At 41.6% G+C, this 21603-nt stretch overlaps 1 protein-coding gene across 2 annotated transcripts in view; it reads left to right on the plus strand.

Moving 5' to 3' along the window:
* POU2F1 (POU class 2 homeobox 1) overlaps positions 1-21603 on the plus strand; it is a 488200-nt gene that overhangs the window by 247859 nt on the left and 218738 nt on the right. For both annotated transcript variants that reach the window (XM_033941614.1, XM_033941615.1), the window contains exon 4: positions 11-64. In XM_033941614.1, the coding sequence (XP_033797505.1) occupies positions 11-64 (54 nt within the window). The remainder of the gene's footprint in view (positions 1-10; positions 65-21603) is intronic.

The following is a 21603-nucleotide window of genomic DNA, read 5'->3' on the forward strand; positions in this document are numbered from 1 at the left end:
ATTTTTTTAGGTCCAACTCGCTGGAACAAGTTTACAGGCTGCTGCTCAGTCCTTAAATGTACAGGTAAGGATTGCTTTTATTTTTTTCTTATCTTTGCCAAAAGCATTGCTTGAGTTAGTTTTATAGTAGCAGCTTGTTATATTGAGAGCTGGATTTATTCACTCTGCTCTCTGTAACAGTAGCTATTTATCATTCTTATTAATACAGTATAAGGCTTTTAGGGGGGGTTTCATTTGTGGTTTTCAGAAACAGAAATGTAGCAAAGCTTCTCCATAATTTCAAGCCATTTTTACTTGTATATTCAAGTCATTGAAGGAGGGTAGCTTTACTGACATGGTTGGAATGGCTTAGTTGTATTTGAGGGAAAGCTGACTACAACAAAACTATCCTTACCAATAGTTTTGTGAAGATTTTGGGAGTTGGGGAGGAGTAAAGTATAAATTAAAAACTTCAGACTGATTGAGTGATGAAGATTTTGTAGAGATGAATGGTTTACCTTGCTAACTTAGAGGTTATGTGGCTGAGTGGCGTAGCTTGTTTGGTGTATCAGTATAGATTTCAAGGATGACTGTCTTTGCATGTGCAGTGTGGGTTTTATAGATAAATGTCTGGTACTTTTGTGGTGCATCTTGATGCTTGGGTAGCATGACAAATATTGATCATTCAATCAAAGCTTCTCAATTTGTTTTTATTTCCTGGCACACTTATGAGTTTACTCAAAGTTTTCATGGCACCTTGAAACAGATTTTACACAGTTTTTTTTCCTTCCACTCCTATGATCTTGTCTCTCACTCATCCATCCATTCTGCCCATGATGCAGCATCTGCTTTCATCCCTCCATCCAGATCCATGATATCCTTTTACCTCCAATGTGATTCTGTGCCCCTCTTCCTTCCTTATTACCTGTGTCTGCCACCTTCTCTCTTGGCTTTAGTCTAGTGTCGGAATGTTCAGGGCACAGCAGGTCCTTCATGATTATGGAACACTTTACGTTCACACTTCAGATTGAAACCAGCAGAGTAGGGGACAGATATAGTACAAATAATGTAGTCTATGCTCTACCTATTGGTAAGGAAGAAAGGGGGGGAAGATTGTACCTGGGATGGAAGAAGGCTATCCTGGGGCAACTGCTGCTATGGCACAGGAATGAATGCTCTGCCACACCAGTTGAAAACTGCAGATATAGGTAAGTAACTTTAGTTGCATGATGTGACCTTAGTGAACTATTTTGTGGGGTTTGTTTTTTTGTTTTTACCACAAGAATTGAACTAAATAGTCTTTCTGAAAGAAATACATTTACTATATGGCTACCACTTATTTCTGTAGCTCTGCTAGACTTACAGTTGCTTGTTTGTTCATCGAGTGGAGTAAAGCAATGATACAGTACACAAGCTATGCTTTCTCATTTAAACCACTTTTCATCACATTGCTAAGATATGAAACCCCAAAAAGGGACCATGAAGGGTGAAATAAAGTATGGATCAGCATCATTAAAATACATCCTTGAATCAGCTGTATCATGGAGATACAATCTGGCAAAGTATTCATGGAGTTTCACTGGATAATGGGCCCAGTACTACATGGGAACCATTGTAAAGAAAAGAAGGAATGAAGTAAGGGTGGGGTATTGTCACCATGCAGTTCCAGTGACCTTCCATTTCAGAGAGAGAAGGCAGAAAATTGCCTTGGTTGCCATGGTAAACTTGCATCCCTGAGAGGGATGTTGGCAAACAGGCTGTATCTCCAGTGCAGAATGTTTACCGTCCTGTGCTGTAATTATCTCTGAATGACTGGCAGAATTAATCAGAGCTTTATGTTAATTAACCTGCTCTGTGGTCCCCAAAACAGGTGGTGGAAAATATGCAAATCAATGCAGAATTTAAATGCTCTGCATAACCGGTTTTAATTATCATAAACCTCGCTCGCTCGCTCTTTCTCTCTCCCGCCCTTCTTTTTGGCTGCAGTATATTTTTTCTCCCATTGCATTGCTCAAGGAAAAACACTACTGAAGTTTGTAAACCTTGATTTATTTGTAGGCAGCTACTTTGGCTATATATGGTCCCAAATAGCATCGGCATGGTTCAGAAAGTAAGGTGGTTAGGGTTTGTCTGCTCTAGTTTACTGATAATACAGCAAAGTGTTGCCTATCCTAAACATGTTTTGTAACATGTTTGCCTATTTTTCTCCTTATACCATTCTTTCATAAGATCTGATAGTAAGTAATAGGTTTTTATGTTTAAAAAGAGAGTGATTAATAGTAAATCCTATGCTTTGCTAACACCTGGGAAAAGAGAATTTACATTTGCTGCAGTAATAAAGGAGTGAGCAACAGCAAAACACAAAACAAAAAAAATTAAAAGAACACTGGGGGGAAAAGAGATGATGTTCTAAGTCTGCATTAATAGTCCAAAGAGAGATTGGAAGTGAATAATAATTGGCCTTGGATATTCTATATAGTATAGCATCTAGGAGCATCTTATACTGCAGTAACAGCAGAGGCAGATTGTAGAATTCAGAACAAGTGTAATTTGGTGATTTAAAAAAACCACACATCACAGCTGGAGCATAGACACCAGCAGCACATTGAGGCAGCACAGATGCAAAAGCTCAAAAAGACACAGACTTTGAAAGTACAGTATCACTGTGCCAAACATAAATGTGAAAATTGGAGGAATACAATGATATTAGAGCAGAATTCTTATAAATATAACAAGATGCAGCTTGATAATCTAAAAATTTGTCATGTAAAAATGTTGACTACATTACAGTATTTATGATAGTCATTGGTCTGTATTGGATATGTGGAGATGTTCAGCTGTATCACCCATATTACTACCATGCCACCTTTAACTAATGGCAAGAAGCCAAATATGCTTTCCCAAAAACTAGTTTTTACTTTTTTGTGTTCCATGAATTCAGATGTGCTGTGTATGGTAGAAAGGATCTGATGGGGTGAATTGTAAGTTGATGGGTTGTGTGAAGGAAGGATATGAGTAAAGTATCTATTAGTCTGTGTGGTAGAAAATTGAATGTCAGTATACATGATTCATATAGCATTGTTGAATTCCAGTTGTGTGTTCTCAATGCCCTATAATCTTGAGAATTCATTATACACTAGATCAGTAGTTTCCAAATCTGTTCTAGGGAATCATAGCCAGTCGGATTTGGGGGATTTCTGCAATGAATGTGAAAACAGTGTATGCTAATCTATCTCATGCATATTCATTGCAGATATTCCAAAAATCCATCAGACTGGGTGAGATCTCCCAGGGTAGGTTTGGGACCACTGCAGTTGATATTTGTGGATAGAGAAAATGAATGGCAGGTATTTAAGACTTTATGTTGACATGTGAGTGATGTAAGCATAACAAAATGAGTTGGAGAAGAGGAAAAAGGCTTAGCTTACATTTGATGAGAAGGTAAGAAAATTTTACAGAATATTTTCATAAAGATAGGCCAGTGTTTTAAAAAGGTGAGTAATACCATTTCTTGTACAATCCCACTTTATTCCGGGACCAGTGGGTTATTTCTGTCCACCCGCCAGGACTTTGTAGGAAGCCTCAGATTTCAGAGACTTAAACCCCTCCCCCTCAATCACTGTCACTTATTCTGTAAACATCAGTTTTTCTTCCTACAAGCCAGGCTGTAGGAGCTTGTCTTTTCTGCTTGTGTTTTATTTAGTGTAATTTCAGTCTTTGCTTGCACATCTGATCAGGGGCTCCGATCCTGGGTGTGCCTCCACAGAACCATGTAGCCTGCGCTTGACCCACTAGCAGATGAACCTGGGGTGAGCAAGCTCCCAAGGGAATGGTCATTGAGCCCCGATCAGATGTGTAAGCTGTCTAGGGGGCTTATTGACAAGCAGAGAACCCTCCAGAAACAGACTTTCCCCAAAGGTCCACAATCTCTCGCAATCAAAGATGTCCCCGCAAGGAACCTCTGTAGCACAAGGGCGAAAACTGTGAATGCAGACTGAAATTACACGAAATAAAACAGGAACAGAAAAAACAAGCTCTTACAGCCTGGCTTGTAGGAAGAAAGACTGATGTTTATAGAACCGGTGACATTGATGAGGGGGAGGGGTTTAAGTCTCTGAAATTTGAGGCTTCCTACAAAGTCCTGGCTGGTGGACAGAATAATCCACTGGTCCTGGAATAAAGTGTGGATTTACAAGAAAGAAGATTTGCAAAGGTAAGAACCTAATCTTTCGTTCTAGCAGGAACAGCATTATCCTTTTCAAAGCAGTTTTTGTATATAACAATCTGGACCCAGTGTTTCCCAGTCTTTTCAAGCCCAAGAGAAACTTATATTACAAGAGGTTGTGTGACAGAGCAATCTGTGGATCAAGCAGCACAGATACAGAAAGAACTCAACTCATATGACCAAAGGAAGAGTTGGGGAATTACCAATCTATTTTTCTGACATATGGACAAATCACAATGGAGCAATATTCTAATGGCAGGAGGCTCTTCCGCATACTGGTTTTAAGCGGGTGTGGTTGTATTTGTACATCAAAACAAGACAAGCAAGCATTCATACAACATGCAGATAGTTGTTGATGTTTTTGTTATATTGAAACAGAAAATTATAGCAGATAAAGATCATATGGCCTATCTAGCCTACCCATCCATACCAATTGCTAAGCTCTACAATCCTTCCTCCAAGGACAAGAAGGTATAATATTCTCACATGTGCACTGTCACTTTAAATCTTTAGGCAGTGCCCATATCGTGCATGTGCTGGTGCCTTCTTGCCCAATGTTGGCTCACAGGACCATCAGTTCTTAGTTTTCTGCAGAGCCAAGAAGCTTCGCCTTCAGTTTCTCCTCAGTGTGCCAAATTTGGATATCTTTTTGTGTCTTCCCGGTTTAATTTTATTGTAATTTTGTTTTTTTAATTATTCCCACAAATTTAATTAAATAATATCATTTTTTATTTTTGTCCTTTGAGACCTTTTTTTGCCCCAGAGAACATGGATGGTTTTTGGTATACTTTTCTCTTGAGATCCCTAGGCCATCGCGCCTTTTGACTTTGACCATTTTTCCTCCCATGTCAAGAGGGTGCCAAGCAGCTTCAAGAAATGTGTTCAATGAAATTGGACCATTTCAGGCTCTGACACCCATAATTTGAATGTTCAGTGTCTAGGTCAGTGAATTGCAAACTATGTGCTGCGGCAAGTCAGGAACCTTTCACTGCCGACACAAGTGCTGGCGCCTCTCCTCCTCTCTGCACCCCCCTCCCCGGTGATGGAGGGATTTCAAAAACCCGGCAGTTTGTCCGGGTTTTGGAAGGCCCCAGAGCTCAGGGCCACATCTCAAGGGTCTCTGAGCATACATGGACGTCATGTGACATCACCTGTCAACGTCCACACGATGCATAGAGGCCTGTAGACATGGCCCCGAGTTTGATGTACCACGGCAGAAAAAATTAGCATTACACTGGTCTAGGTCCTGACCATCAGGACATTCATGTCACCTCTGCATATGCAAAAGAAGACATTTAAAGCCTGACAACTTCAGTGTGAAAGACTTTTTGGTTCAGCATCAACATCAAGCATGGTGGGATTTAGGACCCAATGCACAATCTGAATCAACACTGGCATCGATATTGACACCATGTGCACCAATGCCACATAGCATCGAGCATTGGGCTTTCTTCAAAGGCAAGACTCAACATCATCTTCCTCCATGCCTCACCCATTTGGGGAGGTAGATGTAAGAAAGCTAAAGAGCATAAACATTCTTCCCCTTCTAAGCATGGCACGCTGTCATACCAGGCATCTACCTCTTCGATGTATCATAAATTTTTTTTGTCTCAGATCATTTCTCCTCCCAGGCATTCCTCAACATTGAGGTCTCCCATGCCCAGTTAACATACACCACAGACTGATTCCATGCCGATGTCTCTTCTGTTGCAGACACCATTCCCAGGAGGAGATCCGGGCTATGCTCAAACAAGAGCTTTCAGGGCTACTGCAAATTTAGTCTATACAGCCCCAGGATACATTGAGACGTCCCTCGAGTATGAAGTCATGTATTCCCTGCTCAATGTTAAGTATTGGGGTTGGCACAGACCCATGCGTCATCATTGGGAGAGGAGTTATCTCCTAGGTCAGAGCATTGACCCCTGCCTTAATGCCCCTCAATACACACTCCCAGATTTCCCTAGAAGAGAGTATTTTGAGGAGTCTGACTCAGATATCTTAAATCACTTTGAGAATCTGCCAAATTTATGGCATACCTTCTGATCTTTTTCCACTTGGCAAAGGACATAAAAAGACTTGAAGCGGTCCAGAGGAAGGCGACGAAAATGGTAGGTTTGCGCAGGAAGACGTATGAAGAGAGACTGGAAGCCCTGAATATGTATACTCTAGAGGAAAGGAGGGACAGGGAAGATATGATTCAGACGTTCAAATACTTGAAAGATATTAACATAGAACAAAATCTATTCCAGAGAAAGGAAAATGGTAAAACCAGAGGGCATAATTTGAGGTTATGGGGTAGTAGATTCAAGAGTATTGTTAGGAAATTCTTCTTTACAGAGAGGGTGGTGGATGCGTGGAATGCGCTCCCGAGGGAGGGTGAAGAAAACGGTGCGTTCAAACAAGCATGATATGAACATGGAGGATCTCTAATAAGAAAATAATGGTTATACATTGAAGGAACTAAGGCCAGTACTGGGCAGGCTTGCCCGGCCTGTGTCCCGTATATGAACATTCAGTTGGGGAGGACTTCAATGGCTGGGATGGTTAAGATGGGCTGGAGTGAGCTCTGATAGAGACTCTAGTAGATGTAACCTAAGCACACTACTGTGCAGGGCTCTGGGTTTCTGGCCCAGAAATATCTAAGAAAAAGGACCATTTAAACTAAATAATTAATTTATGGAGTATGTATGGTTGGGCAGAGTATCAACAATCTCAGGCTCAAATACTTAAACCTAATCAGATCTATATGTAGGTCACAACTTCTCCCTTTCACTTTTAGACCTAGCTTTATTTGTAAAACATTTTCAATTACCCTCCTGATGTTGTTTTGTCCTTAAAATTTCTCTACTTTCTTTAACAATTGTAGTTCACTCCTCGTTCCCTATGTATCACTAATTAATTGTGTACATTGTAGCCAAGCCGCTGTTCCGGACCAGAACTCAACGGCACCTCTAGTGGCTAAACCTAGTAAGTACAGCAGAGTGTGACCCGGCCTGGAGTCACCCTGCAGGAACGGATTGTCACACCAGTGGAACTCACAATAATCAAAAATCAAACACCAAGAAAGGATAAATGTAAAATATTTCACTTTTACTTGGTAAATAAAAATGTCAGGATGCCTCAAATAAGGATAATAATGCTTCAGGCAAAACTCACAAGCAGGCAAAGAAACAATGTAGACAAAAAAAATCCCAACTTTCCTTGTCTTTAAACACAGTCAGTATTATTTGAGTCCAGGCTCCAGAGGCTCCCCAGAGCCAGCACAGCCTGTATTCTAAATCAGGTTCAAAATCAAACTCCAGTCCTGTGTATCGTTTTCAAACAGTTTACACTTTCACAGGTAAAGCCTCTAGCAGCAATTTGCAGTTCTGCTAGGATTAGGAGAGTGTCTTAGGTTTGCAAGAAAAAGCTTTTCAAAGGCTTTCACAATTTCCTCCCTGGGTGACAGCAAACCTCTCCCCAGAGACACTTCCATCCTCACAAAGGAAAAAACCAAAATAGCAAAGCTCAAACAAAACGGTCCCAAAACCAAACAGTTCCAAAACAAACTCACTGCAGTTCACTGCTTGTGGCTGGTGGATAAACAAACCTCCATGGCTTCAATAGAAGGCTCCAATGGTTCAGACAAAAATTATTGTATCTCCATAGGAAGCTCTATGTCAGACAAGGATTCATTCAGGGCATCTCCAGCTTCCTCTACCTCCATAGGTATGGCTTGGTCGCTCCTGTTTGGCCTAGGGAGATCCTCAGGGAGAAAAGGCCTAAACCTTCTCCCTAGCTTGCCTGCCTGTTTGTTCCCCACTGCTGGCTTTTCTATCCTAGGGACACGCCCTAACCTAGCTGAGTCAGCAGGGAACAAGGTAGCTCTTGGGCTCCTACGGTGGTGACCAATGTTCCCGCTAAGGATTGATGAGGTGTGTACAAAAAAAAAATGCATGAGCGACAAGTTACATACGCCACAAATTTATGAGCAGGCAGGGAGGATGCATTTTTAAACAAATGTAGTTTATCCTTGTACTCCTTATGTATTTTTAATCATCTATGGATAGATATGTTTGTATGTTTATTGTTCAAAAGGTTTTATTTATTTCCCCAAATTTATTTTTGTTATACACATTGAAAATATTTGATATTGCGTTTAAATCAAAATCTCAATAAACTTGAAACGAGTGCCCGTGAGATTGTGGGAGGGTTAAATACTCAAAACTTAGAAGAATAACAATTTACTTAAAGTTTTTGCTTCGCCAGCTTTCTGGTATCTTTACATACAGTGGCGTATCTAGCATATGTAACACCCGGGGCCCATCATTTTTTGGCACCCCCCCCATCTGTACGAAAAACATGATTTTTAGTAACAAGCCACACGTCACACATGAGTACCTAGGAAAAGGCAGCATCTTACATATTGCAGTGAGCAGTACATCAATACACCCATTGTAAAACTAAACAAACCAGACCAGACCAGCACAGATCAATCCTACACCGTCAATCCTAACAGAAAACCATGTCTTTCGAACTCAGAACACAGAAAACACCTTCGCCTAGTATGGAATATGTCATCACAAACTAACCCCTCCCCCTTTTACAAAACTGTAATGTGGATTTTAGCCACGGTGGTAACAGCCCTGATGCTCATAGAATTCTAAGCATCAGAGCTGCTACCACCACGGCTGGCGCTAAAAAACGCACAGTTTTGTAAAAGGGGGGATAAAATAGAAATACACAGCTTCAATGCTCTAGCTCAGGGGTGCCCAAACTTTTTGGGCTTGCGAGCTACTTTAAAATGACCAAGTCAAAATGCTTTACCAACAATAAAATTAAAAAACACAAAGCACACTATATGCTGAGAAAATATTAATTTTCATTCCTATTCTGGGTTTTTTTCAAAGAGGTCAAGGCAGATGACTCTATGCATTGTCACCTCAATAACAACCATACAAAAATAGACAAATATACCCCCCTTCCTTTTTATTAAACCACAATAGCAGTTTTTAGCGCAGGGAACTGCGCTAAATGCCCAGCGCTGCTCTCGATGCTCATAGGCTCCCTGCGCTAAAAAACATTATTGCGGTTTAGTAAAAGGGGGCCATAGTGCAAAATATAGACAGCATATATAAATTCAGACACATTTTGATCACTAAATTTAAAATAAAATCATTTTTCCTACCTTGTCTGGTGATTTCATGAGTCTCTGGTTGCACTTTCATCTTCTGACTGTGCATCCAATCTTTCTTCCCTTCTTTCAGCCTGTATGCTTCCTCTCCTCCAGACCTCATTCCCTCCCCCAACTTTTTCTTCCTCTCTCCCTGCCCTTTCTTTCTTTTTTCTCTTTTGATGCCCCCTTTCTTTTTTTCTGTTTCCCTTCTGTCTCCCTGCCCCCTTTCTTTCTTTCTCCCTATCCTCCACAAAGCCACTGCTGCCACCATCGGGGGAAACAGGCCCCAAAGCCACTGCCACGGCTGCCCCAAGCTCTCTTTGCTTCCCACCATCGGCCGATCAGCATTCCCCCGACGTCAATTCTGCCGTCGGAGAGGAAGTTCCGCCCAGCCAGGCAGCGATTGGCTGGCCCGAACTTCCTCTCCAACTGCAGCCTTAGGGCGGGTGCACAACTGGGGCGGACGGCCCCCCCCCCCTTGGTACGACATTGAAGACATGGCAGCGGCTCCTTTCATGAATCCCCTCCTTGAGAGGAGCCGCCGCTGCATCTTTCCACTTAAAATACAAGCCGCCGCCGCTTCCTCTCACCTCCGCCCGCCCTCGAGTGAGTGACAGGGGAAAGCATATGAGCGACGCCACTGAAAATAGTGAGCGATCGCTCATGCGCTCATCTTAGAGCAGGGATCTCAAAGTCCCTCCTTGATGGCCGCAATTTTCAGGATTTCCCCAATGAATATGCATGAGATCTATGTGCATGCACTGCTTTCAATGCATATTCATTGGGGAAATCTTGAAAACCCAACTGGATTGTGGCCCTCAAGGAGGGACTTTGAGATCCCTGCCTTAGAGGGAACACTGGTTGGTGACCCAGATACTCACTACCTACTACCTTCTCAGCCAGCTCAGGCTCCCCCTGGTGGTTGCCGGGAAAATTATCATCATCAGGGCCAGGACAGATCTTGTAAACTCCCTTCATGAGTTTCCCCTTTACTTTACCTTCTGACTTAACTGGGACGCTGGCAGGCGCAGAGCCTGTCTGGTCACAACATCGATTGTATGTTTACCTGTATAAATTGTTTTATTTTGTCTCCCTCCCAAAAAAAAAACAACCTTTTATTGTTATACACATTGAAAATATTTGATATTGTGTTTATATCAAAATTTTAATAAACTTGAAAAATTAAAAGAATTCCAATAGTTTATCCAAGAACTTGTTCACTACGAGAACGTTTCTAGCTAGAGGTATATTTGATGCATTTGATGTTTCTTCTAGACATCAGCAGTGGCAATTGTTGTGCACTCTTTATTTTGGCTTAAAGTCTCTAATCTGGAAACTTTACTACAGGAGCACATTTCAGATGTTCTTGCAAAGATCTGTTTGTAGATGAGATTGAAGAAGTGACTGACAAAATTTTTTTATAAACATACAGATACCATATCAACTTTGTCTAAGCCTCAAACCTCTCATTGTCATCTTTAGAAGATACTCTACTCCACCTAGATATTTATACTACTGTAACACGAAATGTCATTATAGTCAGCCATTTTTATCATCCTTCAGGCTTGCTGGTCTGTATTCCTATGCAAAACAACAAAAGACAAATAAGTCAACCTCATTCTCAGTCCAAACAGCATTAATCCTTTAGACTCTTTCTGGAGAAGATTGCCAGTGTTCCCCTAATTCTACCTTTCACTCTCCCTGTCAGAGACAGATTGCTGTATTTTCACCAGTGTTGGACTCTTATCACAACAGATTATAACTCTCTCTAGAATAATACCCTCCTTCACCAGGAACTCTCTGCTCTTCTCCAGCTAAACACAATAGAACCTATTTCTCTGCTGAAGAAGGGTTGGGGGTTCTATTCCTGATACCCAAAAAAGACCAGATGACTTTGACCCATTCTAGACCTCTGAGGCATAATGAAATTTTTGCTGAAAGAGAACACCCTTCTACCCCTGTTTATAAAAAAGGAGATTGGCTTTGTTTACTAGATCTCAAAGAATCCTTCACTCACATGTCCATCCTATCTGCTCACAGAAAGTATCTCTGCTTCTGCATAGGTCTCTTGACTTTCAGCACAAGGTCTTGCCCTTCTGATTAGCCTCTGCTCCTTGTGTCTTCACAAAATGCCTAGTGGTGATTGCAGAAACCCCTCGCTCATGGGGGTTTCACATATTTCCCTACTTAGACAACTGGTTGATTAAGGCTTCGTCATCACAAGCAGCTAAGCTTGCCATAACCACAGCAGTTCGCTTCTATGAGTTTCTAGGATTTCCGTCAACTTCCAAAAGCTGTCTTGGAGTTCATAGGAGCATTCTTGAACACCATTCAAGGTTGGGCTTTTCTACCCAAGCAGAGGATCAGCAATCTCAGTCACTTGTGTCAAATAATGTCTATCCTCAAGCACACTTCCAGATGCCAGATGTTAACATCTGCTAAGTTACATGTCATCATATGACCCCATTTCCACACCTTCACTTCAGAATTCCACAGTAGATCTTATCAACACAATGGTTCCAAGCCACAGGATCCCTCTCTGCTCCAGTTTAAGATTCCTCAGATCTACTGTACTCTCTCCAATGGTGGATGGTAGCACAAAATCTTACCCAGGGGCTCCCTTTCCAGCCCCCTCCTCACCAAAAACTTCTAACCACAGATGCTTTGATACTAGACTGGGGAGCTCATCTTGATGGTCTCTACACTCGGGGAGTGTGGTCTCACCATGAACAGACCCTCCATATCAATCTTCTAGAGCTGCAAGGGATAGGGAATATTCTCAAAACATTCTAGGACTACCTCCTTCAATAGGTAGTACTCATCCGTATGGACAACCAGGTTGCTGTGTTCTGTTTGAACAAACAAGGAGGCACAGGATGTTACTCCCTTTGTAAAGAGGCAGTCGAGATTTGGAAATGGGCCACTATTCGTGGGATACTTCTCAGGACAGTTTACTTGGCTGGGAAGCAGAATGTATTGGCAGACAAGTTGAGCAGGCTTCTTAAGCCTCACAAATGGTGTCTTAGCATGACAGTCTTGCATATGATTTCTTTTCGATGGAGATCGCTGGACATAGACCTCTTTGCTTCCCTCAGAATAGCTTCAACAATTCTGTTCCATACTCTTTTCCTCCAATTGCATTGCATCAGATGCCTTTCTTCTTCACTGGGAGGACAAGTTCCCCTAAAGGAAAAAATCTACTCAAACTTAGCCAAGATCGGAGCACCATGATCTTCATAGCACCCCTTTTGCCATGCTAGGTTTGTTTTCCACTCCTAGAGCTTTTGATCAGGAAATCATGGAAACTGCAACTATGCCCAAAATTGTTAACTCAGAATGAAGGGTCCCTACTTCATCCTAACCTTCATCCTAACTAACAGTGTAGTTCCTTTCACTGAACAGGTAAATGCTTTCTGCCTCTTGGCTTTCATTGAAGCATCTAGGAAACTTTCACTCAGTGCTGTTACTGCTTCCAGTGGACATACTTTTCTTTCTGGTGTACATTGCATTCTCAGGAGCCCATCACATGTCCACTTCCGGCTATCCTTGTCTACCTTTTCTACTGTGCTAATTCTGGTCTAAACACCAGTTCGCTTAGTTCATCTCAGTGCTATCAGTGCATTTCACTCCCACCTGGACGGGAAGCCTCTTTCCCTTAGTAGCCCAATTCATTAAAGACCTCTTCACAGAAAACTACCTCCAGTTATTGGGATTTTAACGTGGTTTTGAAATCTCTGTTTGAGCTACTGACATGAGCACTCTCAAACTTCTCACTTGGAAGACAGTTTTCCTCAGAGCCCTCACATCTGCACGTTGTGTGAGTGAACTTCAAGCCCTTGTATTGGATCCTTCTTATTCAAGATTATATCACAAAAGAGTGATCCTTCAAACACATCCAAAATTCCTCCCTAAAGTGCTTTCAGAATTCCACCTCAGCCAATCCATAGTTTGTCTGTATTCTTTCCAAACGGGGAAGCAGCCTTTCACACCTTGGACTGTAAGTGTCTTCTGGCATACTACCTGGCCCAGACTAAACCACATAGAAGGTTCGCCCAGCTCTTTGTCATCTTTGATCCTAATCAACTAGGAGATGTTGTTTCCAAGAGAGCCATCTCCACTTGGCTAGCGGACTGTATCTAGTGGTTGATATTACAAGGTCATGTAAGAGCCCACGATGTATGGACTATGGTGGCCTCAGTAGCTTAATTTTGCTATGTATCTATTAAAGAAATCTTCAAAGCAGCTACTTTTTCCTCAATCCATATGTTTACCTCTCACTCCTATTTAGAACAGAACTCCAGAAGAGATAGTTGGTTTAGACAAGCTGTTCTGCAGAATCAGTTCTCTACTTAAAACTACCTTTCCCTCCAACCCTTTGGGGTTTTGCTAGGCTCCTGTATATTAAATGTTTATCCTCTTCCAGGGAAATGATCCGGGCAGCTTGGAAGTCCCACATGTGAGAATATTATGCCTACTTGTTCTCGGAGAAAGCAAAGTTACTTACCTGTAGCAAGTGTTCTCCGAAGATAGCAGGCATATATTCTCACAACCTGCCTACCTCCACTAGTTGGCTTCTTAGCTTTGTTACTGAACTGATTGTCCCACAAGTTGACATTGAGCGCAAGTTGATGATGTTACCAGCACGTGTGTAATATGGGTACTGTCTAAAGATTTAAAGTGACAGTGCACTTGGCAGTGTCCATACCGGGTTCTGTGGATGATGTCACCCACATATGAGAATATATGCCTACTGTCCTTGGAGAACACATGTTATAGGTAAACATCTTTGCTTTTCTTTTACTTTTAGATCCATTGTGTTTGTCCCATGCTTTATTGCTTTCATTTGGAGGCTGCTCTACACCTCTATCACTACTTTTTCTGCTTTTCTTTACTCATGAGTGTATCCCCTTTCATTCCAGTGCTTCAGTTGAAAGAAGCCCACCTGCTGTGCTTTCTTGCCACAGAGGTGTTTACTGTATGTTTATGTTTGTTGGTACATAATTGATATACTTTACGATCTTGGAAAGATTCAGAGCGTTGTACAAGTTTTTTTTAATTTTTATCAGGTACTCCATTTTGCTGTACTTATGACAAAGAACACTGATTGTTTTAGTATCCACTTCCTGGTCAGACTCCATCCTGTTTATATCTTTTTGAAGATGTGGTCTCCAGAATTGTACACTGGAGCTAAATGAGGTCTTTTATAGAATATTATACAGAGGCATTATCACCACCTTTGTCCTGCAGGCTATTCTTCATGTACACCTAGGCATTCTGGCTTTTGCCATCACCTTTGTTTTTAGCCATGTTAAGATAATCAGATTAGCCTCAGGTCCCACTTTTCTTTCATGGTTAGAAGTACTTCATCACTTATACTGTCCTACTTTCTTGAGGTTTTGCAGTCCAAATACATAATTTGGAATTGTTTATTATTAAATTTCAGCTGACAAAGTTCTAGACCATTTTTCAGGCTTTGCTAGATTCCTCCTTATGTTATCCATACCTTTCAGGGTCTATACCTTCCTTCAGGTTTTGGTATCATTTGCAAACATTACCCAACAGCCTTTCAGCAAGATCACTTAGAGAAAAGAACTAAATTAGGACTGATCACTGTGGCACACCACTGATAATGCCCTTTCCTTAGGTATGTGGCACAACCCAGTCAGGTTACATTACATTAGTGACTTTTATTCCGCCTGTACCTTGCAGTTCTAAGCGGATTACAGTAGAAGATTGCTGGACATTTCCAGGAAGTTACAATTTAGGGTCGGTTACATAGTAGAGGCATTGGTGAGAGATAGAAGGAAGGATGGAGAATTGAGGTATACTTGTAGGAAAGATGCAGTTTGGGGTTGGTTAATTGATAGGGTTATTGAGGAGATGATATTAGAGGGGTAGGAGGTCAGCTGGAAATTTTCAAGGAGGAGGGAGGATGCAAGGGAGGATGCGAGGGGGGTGGATAAGAAGGCTGTATAGATTTTTTGAATAGCAGAGTTTTGATTTCTTTTCGAAATGATTTAAAGTCACTTGTAGTTGTCAGCAGGTTGGAGATGGAGGGGTCCAGCTTCGCTGCTTGCGTCGCTAGGAGGCCGTCGTACATCTTCTTACGCTGTGTTCCCTTGAGTGGTGGATAGGAGAATGGGGTCTGAGTTCTTCTTAGTCTGGATGTGCAGTTACGGTTTAGACGGTTGTTTAGATAGGTGGGTGCAGCTCCGTTTATTGCTTTGAATAGTAGACAGTAAAATTTGAATTGGATTCGGGCTCGTATCGGTAGCCAGTGTGAGTCTAGGTAGGTATTGGTGATATGGTCAAATTTTCCGAGTGAGTAGATCAGGCTGAGGGCTGTATTTTGAATGGTCTGCAGTTGGTTTATCAAGTTTGTAGGGCATGGTAGATATAGGATGTTATAGTAGCCCACTAGTCCTAGGACAAGGGATTGGACTATGATCCTGTAGTGATCTTTGTTGAATAATTTTCTTATTTTTTGTAGGTAGCACATGGTGAAAAACGCTTTTTGAGTAACTTTGTTGATTTGGACCTGCATTGAGCAGCATCTATCTATCGACACTCCAAGGATTTTGAGAGAGGGCTGCATGGGGTATTTGGTGACGTTTATTTCTAATTCTGTTATGGATGGGGTTTTGTCCTTTTCAAGTAGTAGAAATTTTGTTTTCATAATTTCCACAGTGAATATGCATGAGATCTATTTGCATATAGTGGAAGCAGTACATGCAAATCAATCTCATGCATAGTCATTGTACAAATCATGAAACCTGACTAGGTTGTGATTCTTGAGGACTGTGGTTACCCACACCTGCTTTCGAGTGAACACTGTTTACCCTTTGTCAGCTCCTGTCAACCATTTTCTAACTTAGTCTTTTTACAGCCCATACTGAGGGTGCTTGATTTATTTCTATGCTGCATTGTGGAATCATGTCAGACTGTACTGAAATCTAAGTACACCACATCAAACATTCTTCATCAATCCAACTCTCTGACCCACTCAATCAAAAAAATGAATCAGATTCATCTGACAAAACTTAGGTGAGGAGCGGCCTAGTGGTAGAACTGCTGCCTTAATACCCTGAGGTTTTAGGATCAAATCCCAGCGCTGCTCCTTGTGGCCCTAGGCAAGTCACTTAATCCTCCATGGCCCCGGGTACAAAATAAATACCTGTATATATGTAGTTTGCTTTGACCGTGTAACCACAAAAAGGCAATATACAAATTCCATACTCTTTCTTATTGAACCATGCTGCCTTTGGATTCCAGAAATTACACTATCCTCTGTTTTAGCAGTATTTCAATTAATTTACCTAGCATCAAAGTTGGGCTAACTGGTCTGTAATTCTCAGTCTCCTCCTTAACTTTTGCATTTGTGAAGAATGACCATATCTTCCATTCTCCTGTCCTCCAGGACTATTCCCACCTTTCAAACATTGAAAGATTACACAGTATTTTCTACTTTTAGTTTAGCTAGTTCCTTATGAAAACTGCTTTCTGAAAATTGTTCCATTTCTATTTGTTTTCTGTTGATCCCATCCTATCTGATCACATTTAGTTTACTTTTAGTGCTCCTTTTACTAAGCTGCACTAGCAGTTTTAGCGCGTGCTACATTGCCACACGTGCTAGACGCTAACACCAGCATTGAGCTGGCGTTAGTTCTTGGTGCATAGTGCGGGGTTAGCGCGCGCAGCAATGCAGCATGCGCTAAAAACACTAGTGCACCTTAGTAAAAGGAGCCCTTAGTTTGACTAGCTCCTTACAAACAGTCTTCTTAAAAAAAAACATTTTTTATTTATGCACTTTCCAGTATACAAGTGTATTCTACATTTAAATTTGAAACCACTCACTAAAGGGAACACATTAATAAAGAAAATAAGCAACTGTAATGAAAAAAATAAAAATAACTAGTTCCCTATAAATCCTTAAAAAAAGTGGGAGGAATCCATTAGGGAAAAATAGGGTGGTGTAAATTAAATCAAATTAAACACAATAACAAAACCAAAAAAGCATCATTGATAAGAGTAACCCACGACTTGATTGCCCTCTCAATAGTAGGTAGATACACTTACTATTATGTTCTAATCATGTACACCTGATGTGATATAACTGTGTATGATTTGAGCCACTTTAAGTGGGAGGATATGTGAGGGTGTCCTAATTTATTCCTCAATTAGAATACATATTTTTGTGGATATCTTTTGTTTAATGAGTAAATCAAAGAAAATTTTTGTTGTTTACCTGCAATTACATCACTTTCTTTTTCAGAGATAAATTAAAAAAAAAAAAAAATTGACATCGATATGTGAACATTTCTTAAGAAAGAACTGAATATTTCATGGGATGTCCTAATTTTTTCACATCAGTGTATTTGATAACTGTTTTAGCCTTTCTTAAATTTCTGAAAATACTGCTTTATGCAGTTCAGCTTGCTCTCATTTGGTAAAGGTGAGTAATGAAATTCAAATAGTGGTTAATATCAAGAAAGCTGCTATGTGTAAATTTAATACTGTTAAAGCTGATTTTGATATATCAACCTGCGATGCTATTCTTACTGGAATATTTTCACTGCACATCCATAGAAACTGGGAAACAGATCACAGAGGTTGGATCTGGATTTTGAGCCAGTTTGAGGACAACTTATATTGAAATCATTGAAAGCAATACTGGACATTATATTGGGGTGGATTAGATCTAATACAAATTAGATCTAATATTTGCTGCAGTGTATTTTCACAGAATTCTGAGATTGTTGAGGGTTGGGAGGGTGGCATGGAGTTTTTCAATAGAAACATGATGGCAGATAAAGGCCAAATGGTCCATCCAGTCTGCCTATCCACAGTATCCACTATCCTCCTTTCCCTAAGAGATTCCATGCTTTCTTGAATTCAAACACAGGCCCCAGTGTTCTAAACTTACCATTTAAAATCCTGTTGGTTGTTGTAGTTCCAGTAAATTTTCTGATTTCCATAAAGATGAGTGATGCTGCAAAAAACTTTGCAATGAAACGAGTTCCTTGGAGGTCCACGGAAATTCCATCAGATTAGTTATTGGAGAAAGCGACTGACAAATGCACAGAATAGTCCACGGAAAGAGGCATAAATGTGCACATGCTCCAGGAAATGCTACATCGTAGGTACACATGAGCATCTATCATGGGCGCACATCATAAGTGTCTGTCGATGCCATATGCAAAGGGAGGGGCAGAGAATTACCACTAAACCATACAAGTGCTTTTTTCTACCTCCTTCTATGGGACATATATGCTGCCCCCATAATTATTTTGAACTTCACCTTATAGGTGGTAGACTCGAGAGTAATGTTAGGAAATTATTCTTTATTGAGAGGGTGGTTGATGCATGGAATGCGCTCTTTACGGAGAGGGTGGTTGATGCATGGAATGCACTCCCAAGGGAGGTGGTGGAATGGAAAACAGTGACAGAGTTCAAAAAGCATGGGATGAACACAGAGGATCTCTAATCAGAAAATAATGGGTATAGAAGGAACTAAGGCCAGTACTGGGCACACTTGCACAGACTGTGTCCCGTATATGGACATTCAGTTGAGGACGGGCTGGGGAGGGCTTCGATGGCTAGGATGGTTTAGATGGGCTTTGACGGAGACTCCAGTAGATAGAACCTAAGCATACTACCAGGCAGAGCTCTGGGTTTCTGGCCCAGAAATATCTAAGAAAAAGGACCATTTAAATTACCATATTTTTCGCTCTATAAGACGCACCTTCATGTAGAGGAGGAAAAATCCAAGAAAAAAAATGGTGTACCCTGCCACTAGACTTGCCGTGTACCCTGTCTCCCTCCTCCCCCTTGTGATATTGTGATAGGGACCCTGCCCTAGACCTTCCTGGTCCCGCGAGAACTGAGGGCTAACGCGGCTGCCTCTAAGTCCTCTTCTCTTGCGGCAGAGCGGCGCTAAAGGCTGCCTACCTGGTCCTGTGTCGCTTCCCGCGAGTTCTTGCGGGCCCAGGCAGGCAGCCTTGTGCACCGCTCTGCTGCAAGAGAAGAGGACTTAGAGGTAGCCGTGTCAGCCATCAGTTCTTGTGGGTAGCAGCATGGGACCAGGCAGGGAGTCTTGTGTGCCACTCTCCGTAAGAGAAGACTCGGAAGCAGCCCCGTCCAGCAAGGGAGGGTGCCAGAATTTTAAAAAGGGTACCGGGGAGGGGGGTATTCGCTCCATAAGATGCACCCTTATTTCCACTAACTTTTATGGGGGGAAAAAGTGTGTCTTATGGAGCAAAAAAATTTGGTAACTGATTAATTTATAGAGTATGTATGGTTGGGCAGACTGAATGGACCATTCGAGTCTTTATCTTATTTACTATTTTATAATAGAATCATTAGCCCCTGATCTGCTGGCATATGCTTTTAACAAATGCACATGAGATTTACTTTTGACATGCATGTATATGGCACTCCCATCTGAATCCAAATATGCAATCTAAACCCCAGTTATTTAGTGCTGAGTACAATGCCTTATTGTTTCCTATCTGAATAAAACATTTCTTTTGAAAGGAGGAAAAAGGCCTCAGAAGCCGTGAAGAGCAATGCTGCCCCGGAGCTGTGAAGGAAACTGGCTCTCCTGCACCCTTCTATCACTGGCCACAAAAAACTCCTATTTCTTAAAAGTACACTTTGAATGTGCTGACAAGTAGAAAATTATAGACAAATGTTTATCTTAATAATGTCCCACCAAGGATCTGTCTTCTCTCGCTGTCACCACAGACCCGGTGCTTGTAGCAAGTTCATCCATTATTGTAGCCGGATCTGTCTTCTCTCGCTGTCACCACAGACTCAGTGCTTGCAGCAACAATGGACGAACTCATTGCAAGCAAAGTATTTAGTTGTAGTAGCTACAATACTCTGCTCTTTTGGCTTTCATGTATTCCCTTATCTAGACAACTGGTTGATAAAGGCATTTTCGCCACAACAAACCTCTCCAGAGACCTTTCTATTTCATGTTCCTCCGCATTATGTTGGGATGGGGAGCTCACTTGTACAGCCTTCGTACTCAAGGAACTGGGTCAGTTCTTCTGCTGCTACTACTACTTATCACTTATATAGCGCTGAACGGTGTATGCAGCGCTGTACATAGACGGTCCCTGCTCAGAAGAGCTTACAATCTAACTTGGACAGACAGACATGACACATAGGGTTGGGAATGCCGAACCGAAGGTGAGAGGAGTTTAGGAGTCAAAAGCACTCTCAAAGAGGTGGGCTTTTAACTGGGCCTTTGAACACTGCCAGAGACAGAGCCCGCTATAGGGATTGAGGCAGCTTGTTCCATGCATATGGCTACTGGAATGCTAGCAATTTGCGGAGTGCTGCACATAATTCAGGAGCACACAGACAATCAAGTCGCTATGAACTTTATCAATGAACAAGGGGTCACTGGGTCTCGCCTCCTTTGCTAAGAAGCGACTCAAATTTGGAATTGGGCCATTCTACGAAACATCTTTATCAAAGCGGCGTACCTTGAAGGGAAACAGAATATGCTAGTGAATAAGCTGAGCAGATATCATCAACCTCACGAGTGTTCACTGAGCATGAAAATCCTACATCACATTCTTCTCAATGTGGGGAACCCCTCAAATAGATCTGTTTTTATTTCCCATCAATCAAAAACTTCCACATAACTGCTCCAGAATGCACTCCCAGCACCATCTGAAATCCAATGCCTTCCTGTGAGACTGGACAGACAAATTTCTCTATGCCTTTCCACCAATACCTTTAATAGGGAAACTTCTCTTCAAGCTCAAACAGGAACCAGCTACTATGATTCTCATAGCACCCAGATTGCCAAGACAATCCTGGTTCCCTCTTCTTCAACTCAGTGCCAAGGAACCCATTCCTCTGCAGATTTCCCAAACTTTTCTAAGTCAGAACAAGGGTTCCTCCCTCCACCCCAATTTACGTTCACTAGCTCTGACAGCCTGATTCCTAGTTCCTGATGACTAAATGATTATCAGCCATCATAGACTCTGCTAGGAAACCATCTACACAGTGCTGTTACCATTTCAAATTGACTCGTTTCACCTTATGGTATAACCAACAATCTTTACTCTCGGATTTGTGCCTTCTCTCATCATTGTTTGACTACCTTTTACATCTCTCCAACTCTGGGCTAAAGACTAGTTCAGTCAGGGTGCACCTCAGTGCAATCAGTGCTTTTCACATTCCTCTCAACGATACGCCCATTGGTTTCCAGATTCATGAAAGGCCTCAA

This window comes from Geotrypetes seraphini, chromosome 4, assembly GCF_902459505.1.
Source record: "Geotrypetes seraphini chromosome 4, aGeoSer1.1, whole genome shotgun sequence".
NCBI classification, from domain to species: Eukaryota; Metazoa; Chordata; class Amphibia; order Gymnophiona; family Dermophiidae; genus Geotrypetes; species Geotrypetes seraphini.